This window comes from Brassica napus, chromosome A9 (assembly GCF_020379485.1).
Source record: "Brassica napus cultivar Da-Ae chromosome A9, Da-Ae, whole genome shotgun sequence".
In the NCBI taxonomy this organism is placed as follows: Eukaryota; Viridiplantae; Streptophyta; class Magnoliopsida; order Brassicales; family Brassicaceae; genus Brassica; species Brassica napus.
In genome coordinates, this window is record NC_063442.1 from 26,594,812 (window position 1) to 26,616,120 (window position 21,309).

At 31.8% G+C, this 21,309-nt stretch overlaps 2 protein-coding genes across 3 annotated transcripts; one reads left to right on the forward strand and one right to left on the reverse strand.

Annotated features, from left to right (window-relative positions):
- The first annotated feature begins 3,874 nt into the window (after positions 1-3,874).
- Positions 3,875-12,932, forward strand: LOC106350861. Of its 2 annotated transcripts, XM_013790697.3 has the most exons (5): positions 3,875-5,847; positions 6,011-6,091; positions 6,744-6,823; positions 6,898-7,200; positions 7,294-7,893. In XM_013790697.3, the coding sequence occupies exons 3-5, from the start codon at positions 6,746-6,748 to the stop codon at positions 7,891-7,893; spliced, it is 981 nt and encodes a 326-aa protein (XP_013646151.1). In that variant the 5' UTR covers positions 3,875-5,847; positions 6,011-6,091; positions 6,744-6,745. The 2 variants fall into 2 exon arrangements, 1 of the variants encoding a protein (XP_013646151.1); XR_002654224.2 differs by lacking the exons at positions 6,898-7,200; positions 7,294-7,893 and adding an exon at positions 11,163-12,932.
- A 4,521-nt stretch (positions 12,933-17,453) lies between these two features.
- On the reverse strand, positions 17,454-19,595 carry BNAA09G25600D. Its single transcript, XM_013792015.3, has one exon. The coding sequence runs from the start codon at positions 18,878-18,880 to the stop codon at positions 17,981-17,983; it is 900 nt and encodes a 299-aa protein (XP_013647469.1). The 5' UTR covers positions 18,881-19,595; the 3' UTR covers positions 17,454-17,980.
- Positions 19,596-21,309: the final 1,714 nt, after the last annotated feature.

Here is a 21,309-nt window from a genome sequence, read left to right on the forward strand (position 1 = left end):
CCGGATTACATATTGGGTCATCTATCAGTTCAACCGATAACCAGATCTCGGGTTTTAGCGGTTGTTACGGGTTTTATAGAATTTTTAAATAACAGTTTTTTTTAAACTAAAATGGATTACTTATGAACTACCGAATTTGGCAATTTAACTGCGGATCGGATCGGGTTTCAAAACATTGAATATAATGTTTCATTCGTAATATCTAAGTGTAGATACAATTAAAATACAAATTTATATCAAATAAATTTGGAATATTTCGAAAATAATTCCGCGCTTTGAAAGCGCGGATCAAAATCTAGTAATTTCTTAAAAGTGCAGTCAAATCATCATCGTTCTATGTAAATTACTTTTCTTTAACTATATATATATGCTATGTTCGGAATTTCAATTAATAAAAAGTAAACTAATAATATGAACTTCAATTAATATTAAAAATTGTGTCTTTTCATTAAAAACTAAGATTAGTTTATTTTTCCAATATGCAACTATTGGAAAATGTGTAAGAAAAGTTAAGGTGTGTATTTTTATCATAAAAATATTTTTTTACATCTAAGAATGTGTGTTTTCATTCTCTAAAATATATTAGTTTTAAAATTTGTATCTTTTCATTATAAAAATAAATTAATAAGATGAATCTTAATTAATGTTAAAAGGTGTTTTTCATCCTTAAAAATTAATAAGTTTTAGAGTTTTTCAAATGTCTAAAGATATGTCTTATCATCTTATAAATTGTGTAATTTGTAAGAGTTATTTCTCGTGAAGTATGTGTTTGTTCATTATAAAAAAAATTGTATTCAAGTGGTTGGCATGTGATAAATCATTGCAATTGTTGGTGATTATGATCTTTGGTGATAAATAATTTTCTTTTTTGGTGTTAACCAACCATTATTCCTCTATTTAATGAGTTGTATGTATTAACAAATTACAACAAAAAAAAGTCACAATAATCAAAATAAATTAAAAAGGAAAAAAAACACATATAAAGATAAATGTTGTTTTTTTTTGTATTTTAGACTAAACTTGAATTTTTTTTTGAGAAGTCGATACCATTCCAAAATACCAAAACATGTTGAGAGTTCCAAATCAGCCAAAGAGGCACCAAAACATGTTAGAAACTAAAAATTATAATTGAAAACATATACTAAATTTTGAAAATATATAATATTATAAAATAATTAAATTACCCAACAAATCAAATTAAGCAAATATATAAAGACATCATTTTAAAAAAAAAAATTAAAAAAATATATAAATAGATATGAAAATAGAATTAAAAATCATTAAAACTTATGGGATTTTTGAATGAATATCAACATTTCAGATATTCTTATAACCTCTTAAATATCTATGTAATTTTTAAAATAAAAAAACATCTTAAGATGAAAGATAACTCTTTAAAATTCTCAGCAATTTGTATGTTGAAAAGATACATCTTTATGAAAAGATGCATCTTTAGATATTTTTCTTTCAAAACTAATAAATTTTTAAGATGAAAAACACATCATTTAATATTTGTAACTTTTAAAACTTATGGGATTTTTGAATGAATATCAACATTTCAGACATTCTTATAACCTCTTAAATATCTATGTAATTTTTAAAATAAAAAAACACATCTTAAGATGAAAGATAACTCTTTAAAATTCTCAGCAATTTGTATGTTGAAAAGATACATCTTTATGAAAAGATGCATCTTTAGATATTTTTCTTTCAAAACTAATAAATTCTTAAGATGAAAAACACATCATTTAATATTTGTGTGAAAAGACACATCAATTAATGTGATAATGAAAAACCATATCATTTTTAAGACACACCATTTAACATGAATATTTGTGTCTTTTCATTTTTACTAATCCCAATCAATAAGTAATTACTATTTAGTGATGAACCACTCAAACTATCTGTAATAGTAGACTTTAGTGATGAACCATCATAACTTTAATGCTAATTCTTGTTTCTATTGGTGATGGTAGACTTTATAACTATTGGTTAACTATTTTAATGTTTGGTTGTTAATCATTGTAACCCTCAATTCTCTATATATATAAGTATTGGCAAATAAAAATAGAAAACAAATAGTGAGAGAGAGAGAGAGAGAGAGAGAGAGAGAGAGAGAGAGAGAGAGAGAGAGAGAGAGAGAGAGAGAGAGAGAGAGAGAGAGAGAGAGAGAGAGAGAGAGAGAGAGAGAGAGAGAGAGAGAGAGAGAGAGAGAGAGATCCATTTTCCAAATGATCATCAAAGATCTTCTGTAACATATATAAACATGAGAAATATTATTTGTTATTTTTGTAACTTATCCTAAAACAAGAAAACTTTATTTATCAAATGCCTTTTCAAGAAAATAATTTCATGCGTAATTCAATTATTATCAACCCCAAAATAAATAATAGAATTATTAATAATACCAAATTTTATATATATATATATATATATATATATATATATATATAATTGTATCTTTTCATCTTTAAAATTAGGTTTTAACGGAAGTTAATTTTGTTAATTAGTTATTTATATTTATTTTACTTTTAAATAGTCCAAATAAATATTTAAAGATTTATCTTTTCATCTATTTATTTCATGAATCATCTATGAATGTATCTTTTTTCTTAATTGTTCAATTTTTATACTATTCTTTTAAGAAATCTAAAAAATAGCATCTACTACTTAATGAACCAACTTTTACAAATTAATTTTAGTAAAAATATAATTTATACTACCGAACTAACACAACTTTACGTTTTGGAATATGACTTATCCTTTTTCATTTACAAATATTCATTCCTAACTATAACTATGTTTTTTCCTAATTCTAAGCATTCTAACTATACCATCTATCTATCTATCTATCTATCTATCTATCTATCTATCTATCTATCTATCTATCTATATTAATAAAGTTGGGTTATGCTCTCTCTTCATGCGTCCACGTCAGCAAGGACATATGGGCAAAACTAGACATGCTGCATACATCAAATAAAAAAAACAATTGTGAGGAACATAAGAAGTCAAAATCAGAAACATCCAATGAAACAATAAAATCTAAATGTTTAACCTTTCCTATTTAATCAGAAACAACATAATCTGAAGCAAGGGAATCACCTTGAATAAACGTCTTTGTGAATCACATAGACATATGGGCAAAACAAGAGGTGCACACATAGACATATGGGCAAAACTGGACATGTGGCATCGTACAGCCTAGATATAAACCTAATTTACAATGTTGGCCATGAGGATAATGCAGAGGGTGTTGTAAGATAGCTTATTGCAAACAGTTGGTCATTCATCCTTGCAAATTCTAAACATGTTATCCTTATTGTCTATGTGTGCTAGGTACCGTGTTTAGAAGGCATTGTTGGCAGCACTGTGACCTTCCAATTAAAGCTCTCTCCTTCAACTTCACTTCCAGACATCATAGATTCACTATCTCTCGCATTTTTGAAAGCCACCAGCGGCCCCCTACATTTGTTTGAGAATCACGTAAGTTTGAATTCTATTGTAAAAAATGTGTCCAACATTTTCATGTTCTTGACTGTTATTTGCAATTTCTAATGGACAGCGTGGTGATGAGCACCCACCCTGGTGATGACATGCTTGGTGGTGGCACTTTGAAAAAGACTCCTCTAGGTTTGAACAGTCCTCAAACAAGAAAACTTTATTTATCAAATGCCTTTTCAAGAAAATGATTTCATGCGTGATTCAATTATTATCAACCCCAAAATAAATAATAGAATTATTAATAATACCAAATTATATATATATTTATATATATATATATATATATATATATATATATATATAATTGTATCTTTTCATCTTTAAAATTAGGTTTTAACGGAAGCTAATTTTGTTAATTAGTTATTTATATTTATTTTACTTTTAAATAGTCCAAATAAATATTTAAAGATTTATCTTTTCATCTATTTATTTCATTAATCATCTACGAATGTGTCTTTTTTCTTAATTGTTCAATTTTTATACTATTCTTTTAAGAAATCTAAAAAATAGCATCTACTACTTAATGAACCAACTTTTACAAATTAATTTTAGTAAAAATATAATTTATACTACCGAACTAACACAACTTTACGTTTTGGAATATGACTTATCCTTTTTCATTTACAAATATTCATTCCTAACTATAACTATGTTTTTTCCTAATTCTAAGCATTCTAACTATACCATCTATCTATCTATATTAATAAAGTTGGATTATGCTCTCTCCTCATGCGTCTACGTCAGCAAGGACATATGGGCAAAACTAGACATGCTGCATACATCAAATAAAAAAACAATTGCCAGGAACATAAGAAGTCAAAAACAGAAACATCCAATGAAACAATAAAATCTAAATGTTTAGCCTTTCCTATTTAATCAGAAACAACATAATCTGAAGCAAGGGAATCACCCTGAATAAACGTCTTTGTGAATCACATAGACATATGGCAAAACAAGAGGTGCACACATAGACATATGGGCAAAACTGGACATGTGGCATCGTACAGCCTAGATATAAACCTAATTTACAATGTTGGCCATGAGGATAATGCAGAGGGTGTTGTAAGCTAGCTTATTGCAAACAGTTGATCATTCATCCTTGCAAATTCTAAACATGTTATCCTTATTGTCTATGTGTGCTAGGTACCGTGTCTAGAAGGCATTGTTGGCAGCACTGTGACCTTCCAATTAAAGCTCTCTCCATTCAACTTCACTTCCAGACATCATAGACTCACTATCTCTCGTATTTTCGAAAGCCACCAGCGGCCCCCTACATTTGTTTGAGATCACGTAAGTTTGAATTCTATTGTAAAAAATGTGTCCAACATTTTCATGTTCTTGACTGTTATTTGCAATTTCTAATGGACAGCGTGGTGATGAGCACCCTGGTGATGACATGCTTGGTTGTGGCACTTTGAAAAAGACTCCTCTAGGTTTGAACAGTCCTCACCTTAACCAAAGTGGCTGCAATGGTGATTCAAATGTTAAGGGCAAGAGAGCAGCAAGAGATGTTTCATGTGAGACCCTTGACATTGACAATAATACTGGAGAAGACGAACTAGCTAACGAGGATAGGCCTTCCGACAAGAGAATGCAAAAACTAAAATTCCAAGCACCCGAGTGAATGTTCACACGATACTGACACAAGCTATCTGCATTTTTTTGTCAACGACACAAGCTATCTGCATTGTTTGCTTTTTTGTAATGTTATAAAATTCAAAAGCTAAGAATTCTTCTCATTCTAATATTATGTTTTTAATGTTTTAATGGTTTTTATATTTCTCTGGGAACTGTTCCTCTGAATTTAATGCTTAAATAACTTCTATTGCGTACTCAACCCTCTATCTTTATATGGTGATTAAAATCTACTCATGATAATTACTTTCTTAATTAGGTTTATATCTAGGCCGAGAATAGGAGGCGGTAAAAAAGGTGTATGACACACAATTGGGGACCGCCCACTATTTTGCTCCATTCACAGATTCAACAACATATTTTAAAAAAGGTAAGAGATACACACGTGGATGAAAAATTGTTTGTCCTTTAGCGAAAAAGATGGGAGCACCGCTTTTATCACGTAAATGGAGTAATTCAAGTGGATCATCTATCTATTCACACAAACCAAGGGAAAAAAAATATATATCACGAAAATATAAACAATATATGTCTATAAATAGAATACTTGTCTTCTTATTATACTCACAACTGAATCAAAGCTTTTATATTTCAAGCAATACGCTTAGCTATTTTTACTTTGGTCCAGAACATCAGCAGAAGACTTCTTTCCAGCATCAACATTTTTTAAAATCCAAATTTTATTAATTTTCCTGAGAAATTTGTGAGGTACGTATGTTTCACTTTTTTTTACTTTAAATAGATGTTTAAATTGTAAGTAACATGTTAGTTAATTTAATTAATAATTACATTATTAAATGATTTGAAGTACGTAAATAGTTAATAGTTATATTTCAAACAATATGCTTAGATATTTTTTTTTTTGGTACAGAACATCAGCACAAGACTTCCTTCTATCATCAGCATCTATTAAAATCCAAAACTTTATTAATTTTCCTGAGAAATTAGTGAGGTATGTATGTTTCACTTTTCTAATTTTCACTTTAAATAGATGTTTGACTTGTGAGTAAAATGTTAGTTAACTTAATTAATAACTGAATTATTAATTATTTAAAGTACGTAAATACATAATAGTTATATGTTTTGTAGTATTATATTTTATGTAATTATATTATTAGTTTAGAATACAAATATTTAGTAAAATTAACTATTATTATATGAAAATATCTGTAATATATATATATAACTAGTGCTTATATCATAAATTAAAATGATATAATATCACTAGTTTTTTTATTTTTCTGTAGTTATTTTTATTAAATTATGTATGATGTTATTTCATAGATATATATTAGTGTATCACATGTGAAACTTTAAAAGAATTTAAAGTATTATATTGTCACTATTGCAAAAGAAAAAAGACGTCATTGAATGCTATTCTTTTAGTTATGGTGTTATTTTATGAAAGGTTTGTATTAATGTTGTTATAGTTATTTTTTATTTTAAATCTACTTGAGTAAATAAAAAAAAATCTGTTAAAATTTGGTAAAAATAAAGCTATAAGGTTTTTTTACAAAAATAATTAACAATGATGTTTTCTCTACAAAATAATTCAAATAAATTGTGATTAAATAAAACTAATTATTGTATTTTTAAATTCATAGGTATGGAATCTAATCGTTGGCAAAGCTTAAATTCTCAAAGGCAAGCAGACATCAATCTTCCTAACGAAACATCAGCACGGGTAATATATTTGTGTTTATCATAATATATTATATCATGGTTGAATAAAAATAGCAAATTTATGAAAATTTGTAGAATGGAGGAAACTTTAAATGGACATCTAGCACTCTTCTTAGATTGCTTGAGCTATATGATCAAGCTGCTGATATGTATAAGTACCGTATTAAAGATCCTACTCCATTTGCTAAACAGTTTATGGTTGAAAAATTTAACCAAGAGTTCGGATTAGATATAAGTTATAAGTTTTTCTTTGAAAAACTTGATACCATGAAAAAAACGTACAAGAAATACAAAGAGCTTCTCAATTCAACTGGTATATCGGTTGATCCCATTACGTCTGAGATTGACGTTTCTGAATCATGGTGGAAAGATCGTGAAGTAAGTATTCATAATCTTGTTCACATTTGAAATATATAATTGATTAATGTACAAATATAATCTAAAATATATGTTTTCTAATTGTATCAATAGACATGTAAAATTGTTCATGCATTTAGACGAAAGCCACCACAAGGATGGGATATTATGGAACGTTGTTTCAGATTATATAATGTCCAGTCACAATCTCAATATTCGGCCAGCCAAAGAAGAGAAGAAATGAGGAATGAAGATACAAATGAAGATATGTTGTATGAAGACACATATGATGGTGAAATGTCAGACGATCAAGATCCAGACACACAAGAAAATGAAGAAGTATATCGTGTTAACATTAACGATGAAACCCGTCCATCAAATAACTTCATCCGTGCACAACCACGTAAAAGCTCTGCGACGGTTGATCCAATTAAAATACCTGGTTCAAGAGTCCAACAAAGAGGCAAAGCAAGACGAGGAAGTACTTCACAAAGACCATCAGTAAATTCAGTTTTACAAGGGAGTGGTTCACGAGGAAGTAAGAAAAAACAATCATTTGAAACTACCCTAACAGATACAATGGCTGGATTTCGGGAGTTCCAGGGCCAAAGTTTACAAAAATTACGTCCAAATTCGTTTGATCAAGAAGACTACGATGATTTTGATGTGGCTGTGAAGATATTTGAATCGATGGGGCTTCCAAATGACACCTAATTTTACTGGGCGTGCATTAACGAATTTAGGGAAGATACATTCTGGCGTAAGTATTTTATTGATAGAGCTGAAAACACTTTTGAAAAAAAAGTTCAGTTCTTACAAGCTTTAACTGGATTTACACGTGATGATCAATACATGGGGAAGCGATTAAGCTATGGCAATCCTTTCGGGAGTCCAAGTTCTGGTGGCATTCATTCTGGTAGTCTATCATCTGGAGGTAATAATTCATGGGAGAAAACGGCAAATGGTCAAGAGGGTCAACAACAACGGACTTCGCATTGGGGTACCCCACCAGCTGCTCAACAGTGGGGTACACCACCATCTGCTCAACAGTGGGGTACACCACCAGCTGCTCAACAGTGGGGTACACCACCAGCTGCTCCACAGTGGGGTGCACCACCAAGTCCTCACCAATGGAGTACTCCACCAAATTCTTCGCAATGGGGTACAACAGCGAATGCTCAACAATGGAGTTCACCACCGGTGGCTCCACAATGGGGTTCAACATCAACTGCTCAACAATGGAGTTCACCACCAGTAGCTCCACAATGGGGTACAACATCACCTACTCAACCTTGGAGTTCACCTCCAACGAATGTGCAGTATGGATTTTCACTTGAAACTCAGACTAAAAGTACAAGAATTGCTGAAGAAAGAGTTGTAGAAGAAACACCAGTGCCAACTTCAACCAACAGTCAAAGAAGAGTATCACCTACACAAATGTCTCGCACACGTTAATCAGGAGGATTGTTCAATATTTGTCGAACCCAGCGAGGACCTAAGTTAAATGAAACTCATCAAACCGATTCAGAAGATGAAGCTTAGTTCAATATTTTATGATTCTAATAATAAAAAGGTCTTGATTTTATTTGAGATTTTATTTGTGTTTGTGTAATATCCGTTATTTATTATGTGTAATCCAGTCGTCCATTTTTTTCATATCAATCTAATTTTTTTTTAATCTTATTTAGGTTTTCCGTATATGCCAACTGCGGTCACAAGGAGTTCAGTTTCTAAATTATGAAGAAAGAGTTGAGTTGTGGAATTTGGAGAATGAACCATTTGAAGAGTTAATTATTCAACCAGCATTGAGTTACTACAATAGACATTTTGTAAGAGGACAAGTCCAAACAGATAATGGATTGGGGTGGGAAAATATTTGGCATCGGTTTCAAGAAGATCATGCCGCTAGTCTTCAGTTACTACGAATGTCACTTGATTGCTTCAGAACATTGTGTCATCAACTAGAAGCAAGATATGGACTACAATCAACAGTGAATGTAAGCATTGAAGAGAGTGTAGCCATCTTTTTACGAATATGTAGGCACAATGAAGTTCAACGAGATGTTGAATTACGATTTGGCCGAAACCAAGAAACAGTGAAGAGAAATTTTTTTTGAAGTGCTTAGAGCGACATAGTTACTGGCTTGTGATATATCCACACTTCAACACGACAAGAACTCCATAGGATTCCCGAAAAACTTATGGATGGAAAATATTGGCTATTTTTTAGTGGATTTGTTGGAGCAATGGATGGGGTTCATGTGTGTGCGAAGGTCAAGCCAGAATTACAAGAAATGTATTGGAATCGACATGATAGAACATCATTAAATATCATGGTCATTTGTGATATAAATATGTTGTTCACATATGTTTGGAATGGTGCCCCAGGATCTTGTGGAAACCAAAATTCGCACGGTCGATTTCTGTCAAAATTAGGAAATTAGGAAAACCCTAATTTCCCAGAGGTCCAGGAGATCTGTTAATACCACACGCTAAGCAATCAGAACACGAAATAAAAGACGAGAAAAGTAAGAAATCGAAAAGAGAGCAAAGTAGATCTTATTCCGAATTCGCGTTTGAGCGTTACAACAAGGTAAGATTCTAGGCTACGAGAGCTGTCGGCGAGATTCCTAGTTCTAAAACCCTAAGACGACAATAACCTAATTGAATCACAGCTCGAATAAAAAAACGGAAATATGCCTAAATTGCTCTAAGTGCTAAGTTTGCTCTGAAAAAAGTCTCTCCTTATGCCTCTCGCCTAGGACTCCTTATATACTCGCTCCTAGGTCAGTTTACGCTTTTTCTCTTCTGCCCTTTAGCCGTCATAGCTTAAAAATGGAGATATTCCATTTTTTTCGATCTTCGTAATTATCCTCAAAATTTCGTATTTATCCGCAGAAACTTGATATTTATCTTTCCTTGCAAACCAAGCGTAAACCGTCATGCGGCTTACAGGCTGTTGGTTAAGAAATCGTAAGTTGGGCCTTGAGCCATGTATTAAGTCCCTTTAGGCCGTCTTCTGACTCGAAACATTTATTACGGCTTCTTTCGATAAAGAACAAACTTTCCGCGGTTTTTACCGCAAAGTTTGATTATTTACTTAGAATGGCGGAAGACATGAAATGGCTTCGCCATGGTCTTCGGAAGATAGCATCGAAGGGTAGACGAGAGTGCATGGACTAGTGTCGTATCGATGTTTCGGAAGAGCTCGGTCGTTACGTAGCGACCGAACAGAACGCACGCTCGGTCGCTATGTAGCGACTGAGCTTGGCTCGAGCTCGGTCGCTACGTAGCGACCGAGCGGAACGCGCTTTTGGTTGCTGCGTAACGATCCTTTTCGAGTTCTTGTCCGATGTCTCGTATTTCCTCCGCTAAGGTTCATAAGAAAGAATCAATTTCGAAAAGGTATTTGTCGAAGAAAGTTTTCATCTTCTTCTTCGGACGTTTTGAATGTTAACTTCGTTGTAACCGTTTTTGACTCCAACAAGCTTTTCATAAGAAAGAATCTATTTTGAAAAGGTATCTGTCGAAGAAAGTTTTCATCTTCTTCTTCGGACGTTTTGAATGTTAACTTCGTCGTAACCGTTTTTGACCCCAACAGATCTTGTCATAATACAGCAGTTCTTACGATGGCGCAAAACAATGATCGTGAATTTCTATAACCACCAGCAGATAATAATATGTTGTTGACTCTGGCTATCCAAATAAGCAAGGTTTTCTTGCTCCATATAGATCTTCACGGAACATGATGGTTCGGTATCATATGTCGCAATTCGAAAATGCTCCTCCTCCTCGGAACAAGCAGGAATATTTCAATCGTTGGCATGCATTTTTGCGTTCAGTTATTGAAAGGACATTTCGTGTTTGGAAAAAGAAATTGAGAATTTTTTGTGAGTTTCCAAGATATAATATTGAAGTTCAAAAAAGAGTGGTATTGGCTACAATGGATCTGTATAATTTTATTAGAATTTCAAATTCTATAGATGATGATTTTGCTGAAATAATGGGACAAACACATGTTGGCAACACCGAAGCGGAGACGGATACTAATGAGATGAAAGCACCAGATATAGCTGATGGAGATTTAATGGCGAATATCAGAGAACAAATTGCAAATGCATTATGGGCCAATAAAAATATTTTGTAATATTTTTTACTAATGTTTTTATTTGAATTTATGTTATGTTTTTGTTTCATAAAATATTATGTATTTGTTGCATTTGTTTTTTAAAAAAAATTGTAACTGAAAATGAAATAAAAAGTTTCTATTTTATAGAATGAATTATGAAATTATAATCTGAACCATCTTTTATCCGCTTTCACCATTCAAACAAATATTTCAGACCGTTAGATCCGCTCTTGTTCTGCTAGATCTGCTCGATCCGCAACGCTTGATCCGCTTTCTCCATTTGGAACCCTAACCAATATGAGGTGAATGTTAATTACGACGCCACATGAAGCACAAGTGAAGTTTAAGTTCCTTATTGCAAGAAATCTTCTGCAACTAAATAAGATGACTGAACCTATTTCATAGCTAATTAAATAGTATTAATTCAAAACACCACCATAATCAGAGGTGAGAGAGTACAAGAAATTATGATTAACTAACATCAGAAACTAAAAACATGACCACTCACTTAACCCTTCACGATACCAATCACAAGTACCGCTCTCTAACCTACACCTTAAAAACACAACAGTTCAAACAGTACTCAATAATATAAACCATCCTATTACATTGACCAACATCTTACCCGAATAAAACACAAACATTTACATTTTTTCTTCAGGAGCATCAACTTTATGTTATATTTAAATTTCAACTGAATTTAATTTGTTATGATTATCATCAACTTTTTATTCTACGAATCAATCAGTCACAACCACTTATGATATTCCACATTAACCTAAGAAACTTTAAAACAGAGTAATATACTACAATCGCTAACCACTATCAAATAGATCAGAAAAATTCATTCTCTTTCAACATATATGCAACTTCATATTTTTGAACATATTTTTGTCACTAAAACCATAAAAAAATTGTAAATTCATTCATTTGAACAAAAAAATTATAAATTCATTTAAGAATAAAATATATGAATCCGGCGCGAAAGACCACTAGTGTAATCATATTTGGACTGTACATACATTTTTAAATAGTTTCAACTCTCAAGCAAATCATTACCAAGGAAGATGTTTTAACTTTATAAATTACAATATAAATTGAATAAATGATTAGATGTATATCATATTTGGTATTAATATATTTGTAGTTTTATTACAGCTAATTTATGAACAATATATAGATTTTTAATATTATCAATAAATGAATATAGTTGTATGTAAGATAGTTTTACAACACATGTATCCAAATGCAATTATATTAAATGTGGCATATTTTTGGGTGTTTTTCAAAACCAACCGACTTTTTCAAGTCAAACCCAAAACCAATCCTTTTTTTTTGTCCATACTATTCATCATTAAAATTTCTATATTATCCCTATGTTTTGAATTATTTACAAAATTGCCATTTTTATTTAATTTTTTATTAATTTCGAAATTAGCAAAAGACCAAATACACCCTAACCATTATTCTTATTTACAAAAATGTCATCATCATCAATTTTTCCAACCACCATGAACCACCATTTTTGAGCTCTAAAGCTCTAGAATTCAATTTTCAACCACTTTTTTCTCACTCTAACCCAAAAAACTTCATTTCCTCTTATCTCCTCTACATTTCCATCTAAAAAAACTCTCATAGCTTACATTTTCATAATCACAAACTTCATATTTTCGAGTTTCTTCATTAGTGAATCGTCAAAGATGCTTCTTTTTGCTCATATTTGAAGTTTGGACGGTTGAAAAGGTTGGAAACGAGCTTTACACAGGAAAAAAATAACTATTTACATGGTTTTCGTTCTTTTTCAGATCTGTGTCGCGACAGTAGACTGTTTTGTATGTCTACGTCTCTGTGGAGACTTACGATGGAATCTATTTGTCAACGCACATGTTAGTTTTGCAATTGACCAGACAAAATTTTTTTCTAACGAAGACTTCCCCAGTAGTCTCCGTCTTTACCTTTGACAACAAAAATAAAATTTTCGGTATACTTACTAAGACGTCTACCTAAAAGAGGTTAGTTTTTCATTTGACCGAATTTTTGACTTTTCAAAATAGACTTCAACGGAAGTCTACAAAATGTAGACGGCCAACGAAGTCTATAAAAGGTCAGTTTTGCATTTGACCAAAACTTTGACTTCGTTGAATAGGTTAGTTTTGTGTTTAACCAAAAAGTTTAAAAAGCAATCAAAAATTTATTAAATTGTAGACTTCATATGCAGTCTTCTTATCTTAGAAAAAAAATGTAAACTGCGTATAAAGTCTACTTTTTTATTTTGGTCAAATGCAAAACCAACCGTCGGATTTGAGAGTAGACTTCACAAGAAGTCTACACACCCGTAGAGGTTCATTTCAATCTACTGATTGGAAGTCAAACTTGGTCAATTGCAAAACTAACCTCTTTCAAAAAAAATTCAAACATGTAGACTGCATATGAAGTCTAGTTCTGAAAGTCAAATCTTAGATGAATTCTGGTCAATTGATAAAATTAACCTTTTTAAATTGTAGACTGAAATGAAAGTCTACATGTACAAAATCACAACTTTTTTTGAACTATAGAAAGCAACCCGTAAAATGGTCAATTGCAAAAATCAACCCAAATAGTAGACCTATTTGACAGTCTAAAACTGAAAAGAACGTCTACATCTTCAGAGACTGAATATTAAGTCTGCATAGAAAAATCTATAAAAATGTGAATTTGTGTATTATTCGTTAAGTTTTTTCTAATTATTTTTGTTTGACAGTGTGTGTTAGTTAATCCTAATGGGTTTGAGTGATTTTGAAAATATTTTTTTTATAATTATGAAGGAATAATTCATTTGTTTTGACAATGTTGTTAGCTAATAATTGTAGACGTATTTGTAAGTCTTCGTTTATAGTTTTGGCTGACCTTGTTTCAAAGCTGAAGTCGGTGGCTGTGGAATATAAATTTACATTCTCAGCATATAAGACAACGAAAACTCTGTATGTGGCTAAGTGTTGTGTTCAAGGATGTGGTTTGAATCTTAGAGGGAGTGTGAAGCATTGGCCAAAGACATTTTGGGTGACAAAATATTCGAAAAGGATGAAGAATCGGAAAGGATGAACAATATTCCTTGTGCATGATGGCTGTACACATGGTAAACTTCTTAAAACGGCACAAGATGATTATAATCTGGATAACAAAATTGAGAAGATGGTGCTAACCTATTCCTTACCAGACGTCATTTTACAACAAATGACTCCAAATAGGCAAATACTCCTCTTATGCCTGTCACAAATAATCGAAAAGTACGGAACTTTATCGAGTTATCTAAGACACACTTTGTACGTCTTTGTGTATCAAGCATGCGCCAAATACACTTGAAATTTTTGGATTGACTATATGTTAGATAATAAGTGTAGACGTTTTTGTAAATCAACAAATATAGACTGCAGTTGAAGTCTACGTCGTAAATTCTATTAAAAGTACATTTGTGTATTATTCATCATATTTGTTTATGATTTAATTATTTTACAGTGTATGTTAGTAAAATTTTAATGGTCTTGGATGAATTTCACAAGTTAATGTGTTATAATTTTACACTTGACACTTATTGCAAATTGTTTTGATTAGTTTTACTCTTGAAACTTTTTGAGAAAATTTTGTATAGATTTTCTTCTTCTCACATGTGTGTTAGTTATTATTTTAGCTTATGGTGGTTTTACTTGTTTGGTTGGTTAGATCTTGTGAAAAAATTGATATCAAACAAAAAATTATTAATATCATACAAGTGAAAACAACTAAAAATGAATACAATGTTTATAAATTATGCATTAAAAAATTATTTAAAAATTAATATTTTATTATGAAAATTATTACAGAGCAATATATTAAAACATATTCTTGAGTATGTTTGATTTTTCATAATCTTGATGCATCAAATAAAGTCTTGGAAAAAAGTACTTGCAAAATAAGATAGAGTTATGAGAAAAACATAAGATAAAAAATTAAATCATACTTTAGTAGACTTTTTATTAAGTCTACGTAAAGTTATTGTTTTGTAAACTTTAGTTGAAGTCTACACTAATGGAAAGTTTTCATATCTAAAAGTGTACATTTAGAAAATTTGAAAATACTTTGTTCTAGAAAACATTTCAAAAATAGTTTTTTGTCATCATTGTAACAAAGCAAAAAAAAAATGTATGAATCTATAAATTTAGTTCATTATAAGCACAAAATATCTTATAATGAATATATATAAAGCTTACATTTTTGGGAAGATGATTTGAAAACTTTGGAAGAGAATACCTGCAAAATAAGATACAATTATGAAAAATAAGATAAAAATTAAAATAATATTTGAGTAAACTTCTAATGAAATATGCTTAAAAGTCAAGGCTAGTAGACTTCATTTGAAGTCTACCAGCCCTAACTTTTAAGTAGACTTCAAATGAAGTCTACTCTATCAAAAAAAAAAAAAATAGATCTGAAAAATATATACATTAAAAATATGAAATAAGTTTAATCTAAAAAAACTTTTTAAAATATGATTTAATAGACAAAATAGTAATAAATTAAAGACATAGAATTTTAATATGTAACTTTATTTGAATTTAAATACTAGAACACATATTTAAAATCTATGGATGTAAACCTTACATTTCTCGGAGGAGAAGTGAACAACTATGGAAGAAAATACCTGCAAAATAAGATAAAATTATTTAAAAACATAGAACAAAATTAAAGTCATATTTTTATAGACTTCCAATGAAGTTTGCTTAAACTTTGTGGTTTAGTAAACTTCATATGAAGTCTGCAAGCTTTAGTAAACTTCTTTAGAAGTCTACACTGTCTGATAATTTTCAGATTTGAAAAAATCTACATTTTGAAATATGAAAATAATTTTAAATCTGAAAATACTTTACAAAATAGAATTTATAAGATAAACTAGTAGAAAATTAATGCACAGAGCTTGATCTATAAATTTATTTGAATATAAACATATAAATACATATTTAAAATCTATTAATCTAAAACTTACATTTTTAGAGGAGAAGATGAACTCCATGAGTGATAATACCTACAAAAAAAAAAGATAATATTGTGAGAAATAAATAACATAAAAATATAGATTTAAAATCTATAGATTTTAAACTTACAATTTAAAAGGAGAAGATGAAAACTATGAATCATAATATCTAAAATGACAAGATAATATTGTGAGAAAGACTTGAGAAAATTTTAGAGTGAAAGAAGATAAATGAGAGAGTTTTTGGAACAATTGAGAGAATTTTAGAGAGAAGAGAGAGAGTTTTAGAGAGAAGGGAGAGAGTTTAAAAAACTTGTGCAGCCACTTTAGAGAGAGACTGTATAAATTTTGTTTATATAGGGAGACAAAAATGTAACTAGGTTAAAATTTACGATACTGTAGACTTCTTTGAAGTCTACTAAAATTAAAATTTTGGAGTAGATTTTACTATAACATAGTAGACCTTTTTGGAAGTTTACTATAATAATTTCATTATTATTATTTATTCTTTATTATTTTAATAATTTTAATATATGATTTATTAAATTTATTTCTTTATTTTTTAATAGTTATAGTATATGATTTCACTTTTTTTATTCTTAAAGAACTTAAGTTAGTTTAAATATAATAATTTTTTGTAAAAAAATTGAAAAATATAGACTGAAGAAGATGTGTTCAGATAAATAGACTTTATTGTAGGTCTACGAAACCCTAAACCACAAATCTCAAACCCTAAATATTTTGCTTGATAATCAAAAAGTCTCAATTATACAAAATATAAACTACTGAACATTAATATGCATATTTAAGTTAATAAAACAAAAAAAAAACAAAATTTAAAATCTAACCCTATAAAATCAACCACTAAAAGACATAACATGTTAGAACCTTTTGTTTCTAAACTATGAACATTGTCTAACACATGATAACCAAATTAGTATATATATTCTTCAAAATTGTTCGATTATATGAAATTTTAATTTATTTACTTCATATTATCCATTATATTGATGATTAGTTAAAAATATCACAATAATTATTTTTATACATTTTCAAAATTAAATTATTAGATCAAATTAGAGTGTAGACTACAAAACAAGTCTATAAGGAAGACTTCGTATGAAGTCTATATATATGTAGACTTCTTTTATTACTTGTAAACTTCCAAATGATAGAAACGTAAAATACATTTTTGTTTTTTGTTTGGTCATCATAAGAGTTAAATAGTACTTTCACTATCTCTTTAGGTTGGTTTTGCATTTGACTAAAAGTAGGGTACACTTTTAGGTTTGACTTGAATATTTGGGTTGGTTTTAGCAAATGTCCCCATATTTTTGTTAGAAAATGAGTTACAGCATGGGTTCTTTACCTAGTTTGTATAAAGTTTAACTTATACAAATTTGATCAGTCAAAGAATGTTTAAAACGTTGACCAAAAAAATGTCTGAAACAGAGCTTGAAGCAAACATGGAAATTTTTTTTGACTGAACAAACATGAAACTTTTTGATTATCATAAAACTCTTCATCTATTTTGGTTTCTCAAAGATGAAATAATCTCTCTCTCAATCTCTCTTGATAGATATTTACACAGCATCCGTAGATACATTACGTACATAGATATATGATATACAGGTAACATATTTTCATATTTAAAAAAAAAACTCTTGGTGTCGGTTTTTCGTTTCTCAAGCGTTTTGAGCAGACAAGAAGGTATTAAAATCATCCCTAGCCTTACGCAATCGAGGGGTGATACAAGATCGCGGCGAAGTAGGGCACGAGACCGACGCCGAAGAAGAATCTGAAAATCTCACACGGCGTAGTGGGGAAGTCTCAGTCGATCTTTGGTGATCTCTTCCCGACGACCGTGAACTCCTCGTCTTCAAAACACTTCTAAGAGCCATAGTCTCTGTCTCTCTATCGAACAAGAAACCAGAAGTCACCGGTTCTTGCACATCTCTACCTCCGTTTCCACGGCTGTTGCACTTCATCATCTCCACGGGGAAATCGAAATACATACGACCGTGATCTTGCGTTAGGGCCGTGGTTGATGCCCAAGAACTGCATTCGAACTTCTCCAGCGAGGCGCGTATCGAAACAGTGGAGTAGGTGAAGGAAGACGTTCTCATCATCTTCTTTTCCATAGAATCTTGGCGTTTGGAAGAAGATCTAACCGGCTTGTGTTTACCGAATCCAGGTAGAGCCAAGCAGAAGACGTTGCATTTGAAATCTTCTTCCTTGTAGAGGATTTTCTCCGAGTAGCGAGATTTCCTCATGAAATGGAATGATTCTTGGCGGCCAAGTTTCTTTTTTATTCTTATTGGCTCAGGGAGCATAGGAAGCGGAACGGCTGAGTCTCTAGGTGGAGGCATCGCCGGCGGCAACACGATTCTGAAGCTGTCGTCTGTTGCCGAAGAATGGGAGAGCATAGGACCGGTTGATTTCTCGCTGTCCATAATTGCCTTCTTCGCCAAGAAGTTGAAATTAGGTTTAGGGTTAGGGCTAAGGTTTTCTCCTGGGAAAACCGTGAAACCCTTCCACTCGTTGTCTAAACCATCATCAAAAGCTAGCATTGCTGTAGGAGGCATATCTAGATTGGATGTTTTGAAGTTTGGTTTGGTAATTTTCCGGGTAAAAAATGGGCAGATGATATATGATATATATGTAGTAGGAAAATATAAGAGAAAATGGGAAGCACGTTCATGGCCGCGTAGAGAAAGTTGTTACTTACATGTTTGTCGGTTCTGTTTTCTGACTTGAGATTTTGACATGCGGTTACTATCAGTATCACGTTACACGTGTGCGTAGATGCGAGGATCCTGAAATAAAATGAGGAGCTAAAGATATAAAAAACGATTTGACCTTTCAATTTTAGGATGTTTGATGGAGACAGATAAAATGGTTTGCACGTAATTCTGACTTGATCCTTTGAGTGTGTTGGCCGCTGAAAAGAGTTCATCTACTTACATACTAATCAAATTCCAAGCCACATTTGAAGTAAATATACTACTTCTTTTGATTAATTGGAATAAAGAACGACAAAACAGATATGTGTTTCCTTAAAAATCAAGGAAAATCCAATTAGATTAGAATTTTTTAGATACAACAATACTAACTAAAAACAACAGGAATGCAATGGAGGTGAGGCTCACCATCGAAGACCTTTGTTTCCTTAGTTCATAGAGAAACTCACCCCCTATTTGAACGAAGTCTCTGGCCTTTCCCCGCTATGAATTTAGAGTATATCTCATGTGTTACAAGTCACTTAAAATGAATGGGGACAACAACCGCTTAGGGCTTTCCTTCTTGCTCTCGATGTTGATTCTTAAGGTTTTGAGGACAACCCGTTGACATTGCGTTTCTCTTGATCAGTGGTTCTCACTTCTCTAGTCATTGCACATGTTGTAAGCTTTTTTTGTTATTCTCGACATCTCCACCGAATCCCCTGAGATCTTCCTTAGTATTGTGTGGCCGGATGAGGAGTATATTACTGCATGCACTTGATCAGAGTTATCTCATGTTCTGTACTTTCAATGGCAGCACATCGGGTTAGCACTTTCGTCTTCAACTGTGTTAACTGGGTCTGCTTCTCGGCGTCCTCCTCATGTAGTGTTCTAGGATGGGAGGCAGTCACTTCCATCGAAGCTGCTTGGAGTCATCTTTGGGTGAGTGCTCATATGAATGGATCGTCTAAGCTATTATCTTGTTCTCTTTGGTCTTTCCCGGTAGAATAAGAAGATTGTGGTTTCAACTAATCTTATAACCAAACTGTTAAGCAGATTGTTGTTTCAACTAATCTTATAACAAAACGGTTAGGTCCAAATCCTGAATTGGCCTGAAGAATGTGTGAGGTCGTTCCTAAATTTTTTTGGCTTCGACCTGGGAGAATATAAAATAATAAGTCGACAAAATGAATCCCCCTCAAACTGAAATCAATCAACGAATACTCGGACAATCCCAATATTCGCAGTAACAAGGACGAGAATGGTTCCCAGATCAGGTGGATCAAGCGAGCAAGTGGGGGGGGGGGGGGGGGGAGATATCGAAGATGAAAACGGTAGAGGTGAGTATAAAAGGAGGAAGACGACGCGAAAAGACAAATATTCATACGCGCAAAAACCGACTGAAACTTCAAGCTCTCCATAAACACATTGACCTCTCTTAGTTATTTGTCCTTAACGATTATATTTCGATTCTTGTTATCACCAATTTTTCATGTAACCCAATTATGCCAAGTGGAAGAATCCTGGGGTGACAAAATTGACAGTTTCTAGAAGAGGTTTTGTTTTTTTTCTGGCAAGAACACATATATAGTTCCATCGGTATGGACCAGGTTCTCTCTTTTTTGCATACAGAGTTCACTCTGTTGCTTTCTGCAATGAGAAGCTCCTTGCAGCTAGAATTGACATCTATGTCCTTTGAATCGGACTGCATTGAGCTTGTTAAGCTGATTAACGATGAAGAAGATTGACCGGCTATGGCTTCAGAATGGAATGAATTCATTCACATATTATTTTTGGACCCAATTTCGGTCAACTAGGTAATTGGGCCTAAGTGACTTAGGCCGCACGACCAATGAAGAAGCCCGACTCCGATGAGCAAGAATAGATCGATTCGAAGAACCGGAGATCACGGAGCGGTTACGGAGATCGCAGAGTCACTCCACTATAAGAAGAGATTGACCGGAGACAAAGAAGGACACGTTGAAAACCCTAGAGAGAGTTACACACACATCGACCTTGTTTTCACCTAGCTTTAAGTTTTTTTCCCTTATCGATCTCGTTTGTAACATTCAATTTATTTCATTCATTGTATTCGACCTTGTTCATCAATAAAATTCATCTTTGCCTACTGGAATCTGATTACATCGTTGTGTTCTAAAGATATATTTGCCTATATCACATTTTCTTTTCCAAATTAAACTCTCGATCACTATCAAATACTTAGTATGGATTTTAAGATCTACAATTATCATCTTTTACTGATTTTTCTATTTCTTTCATCATCGCTAGGGAGC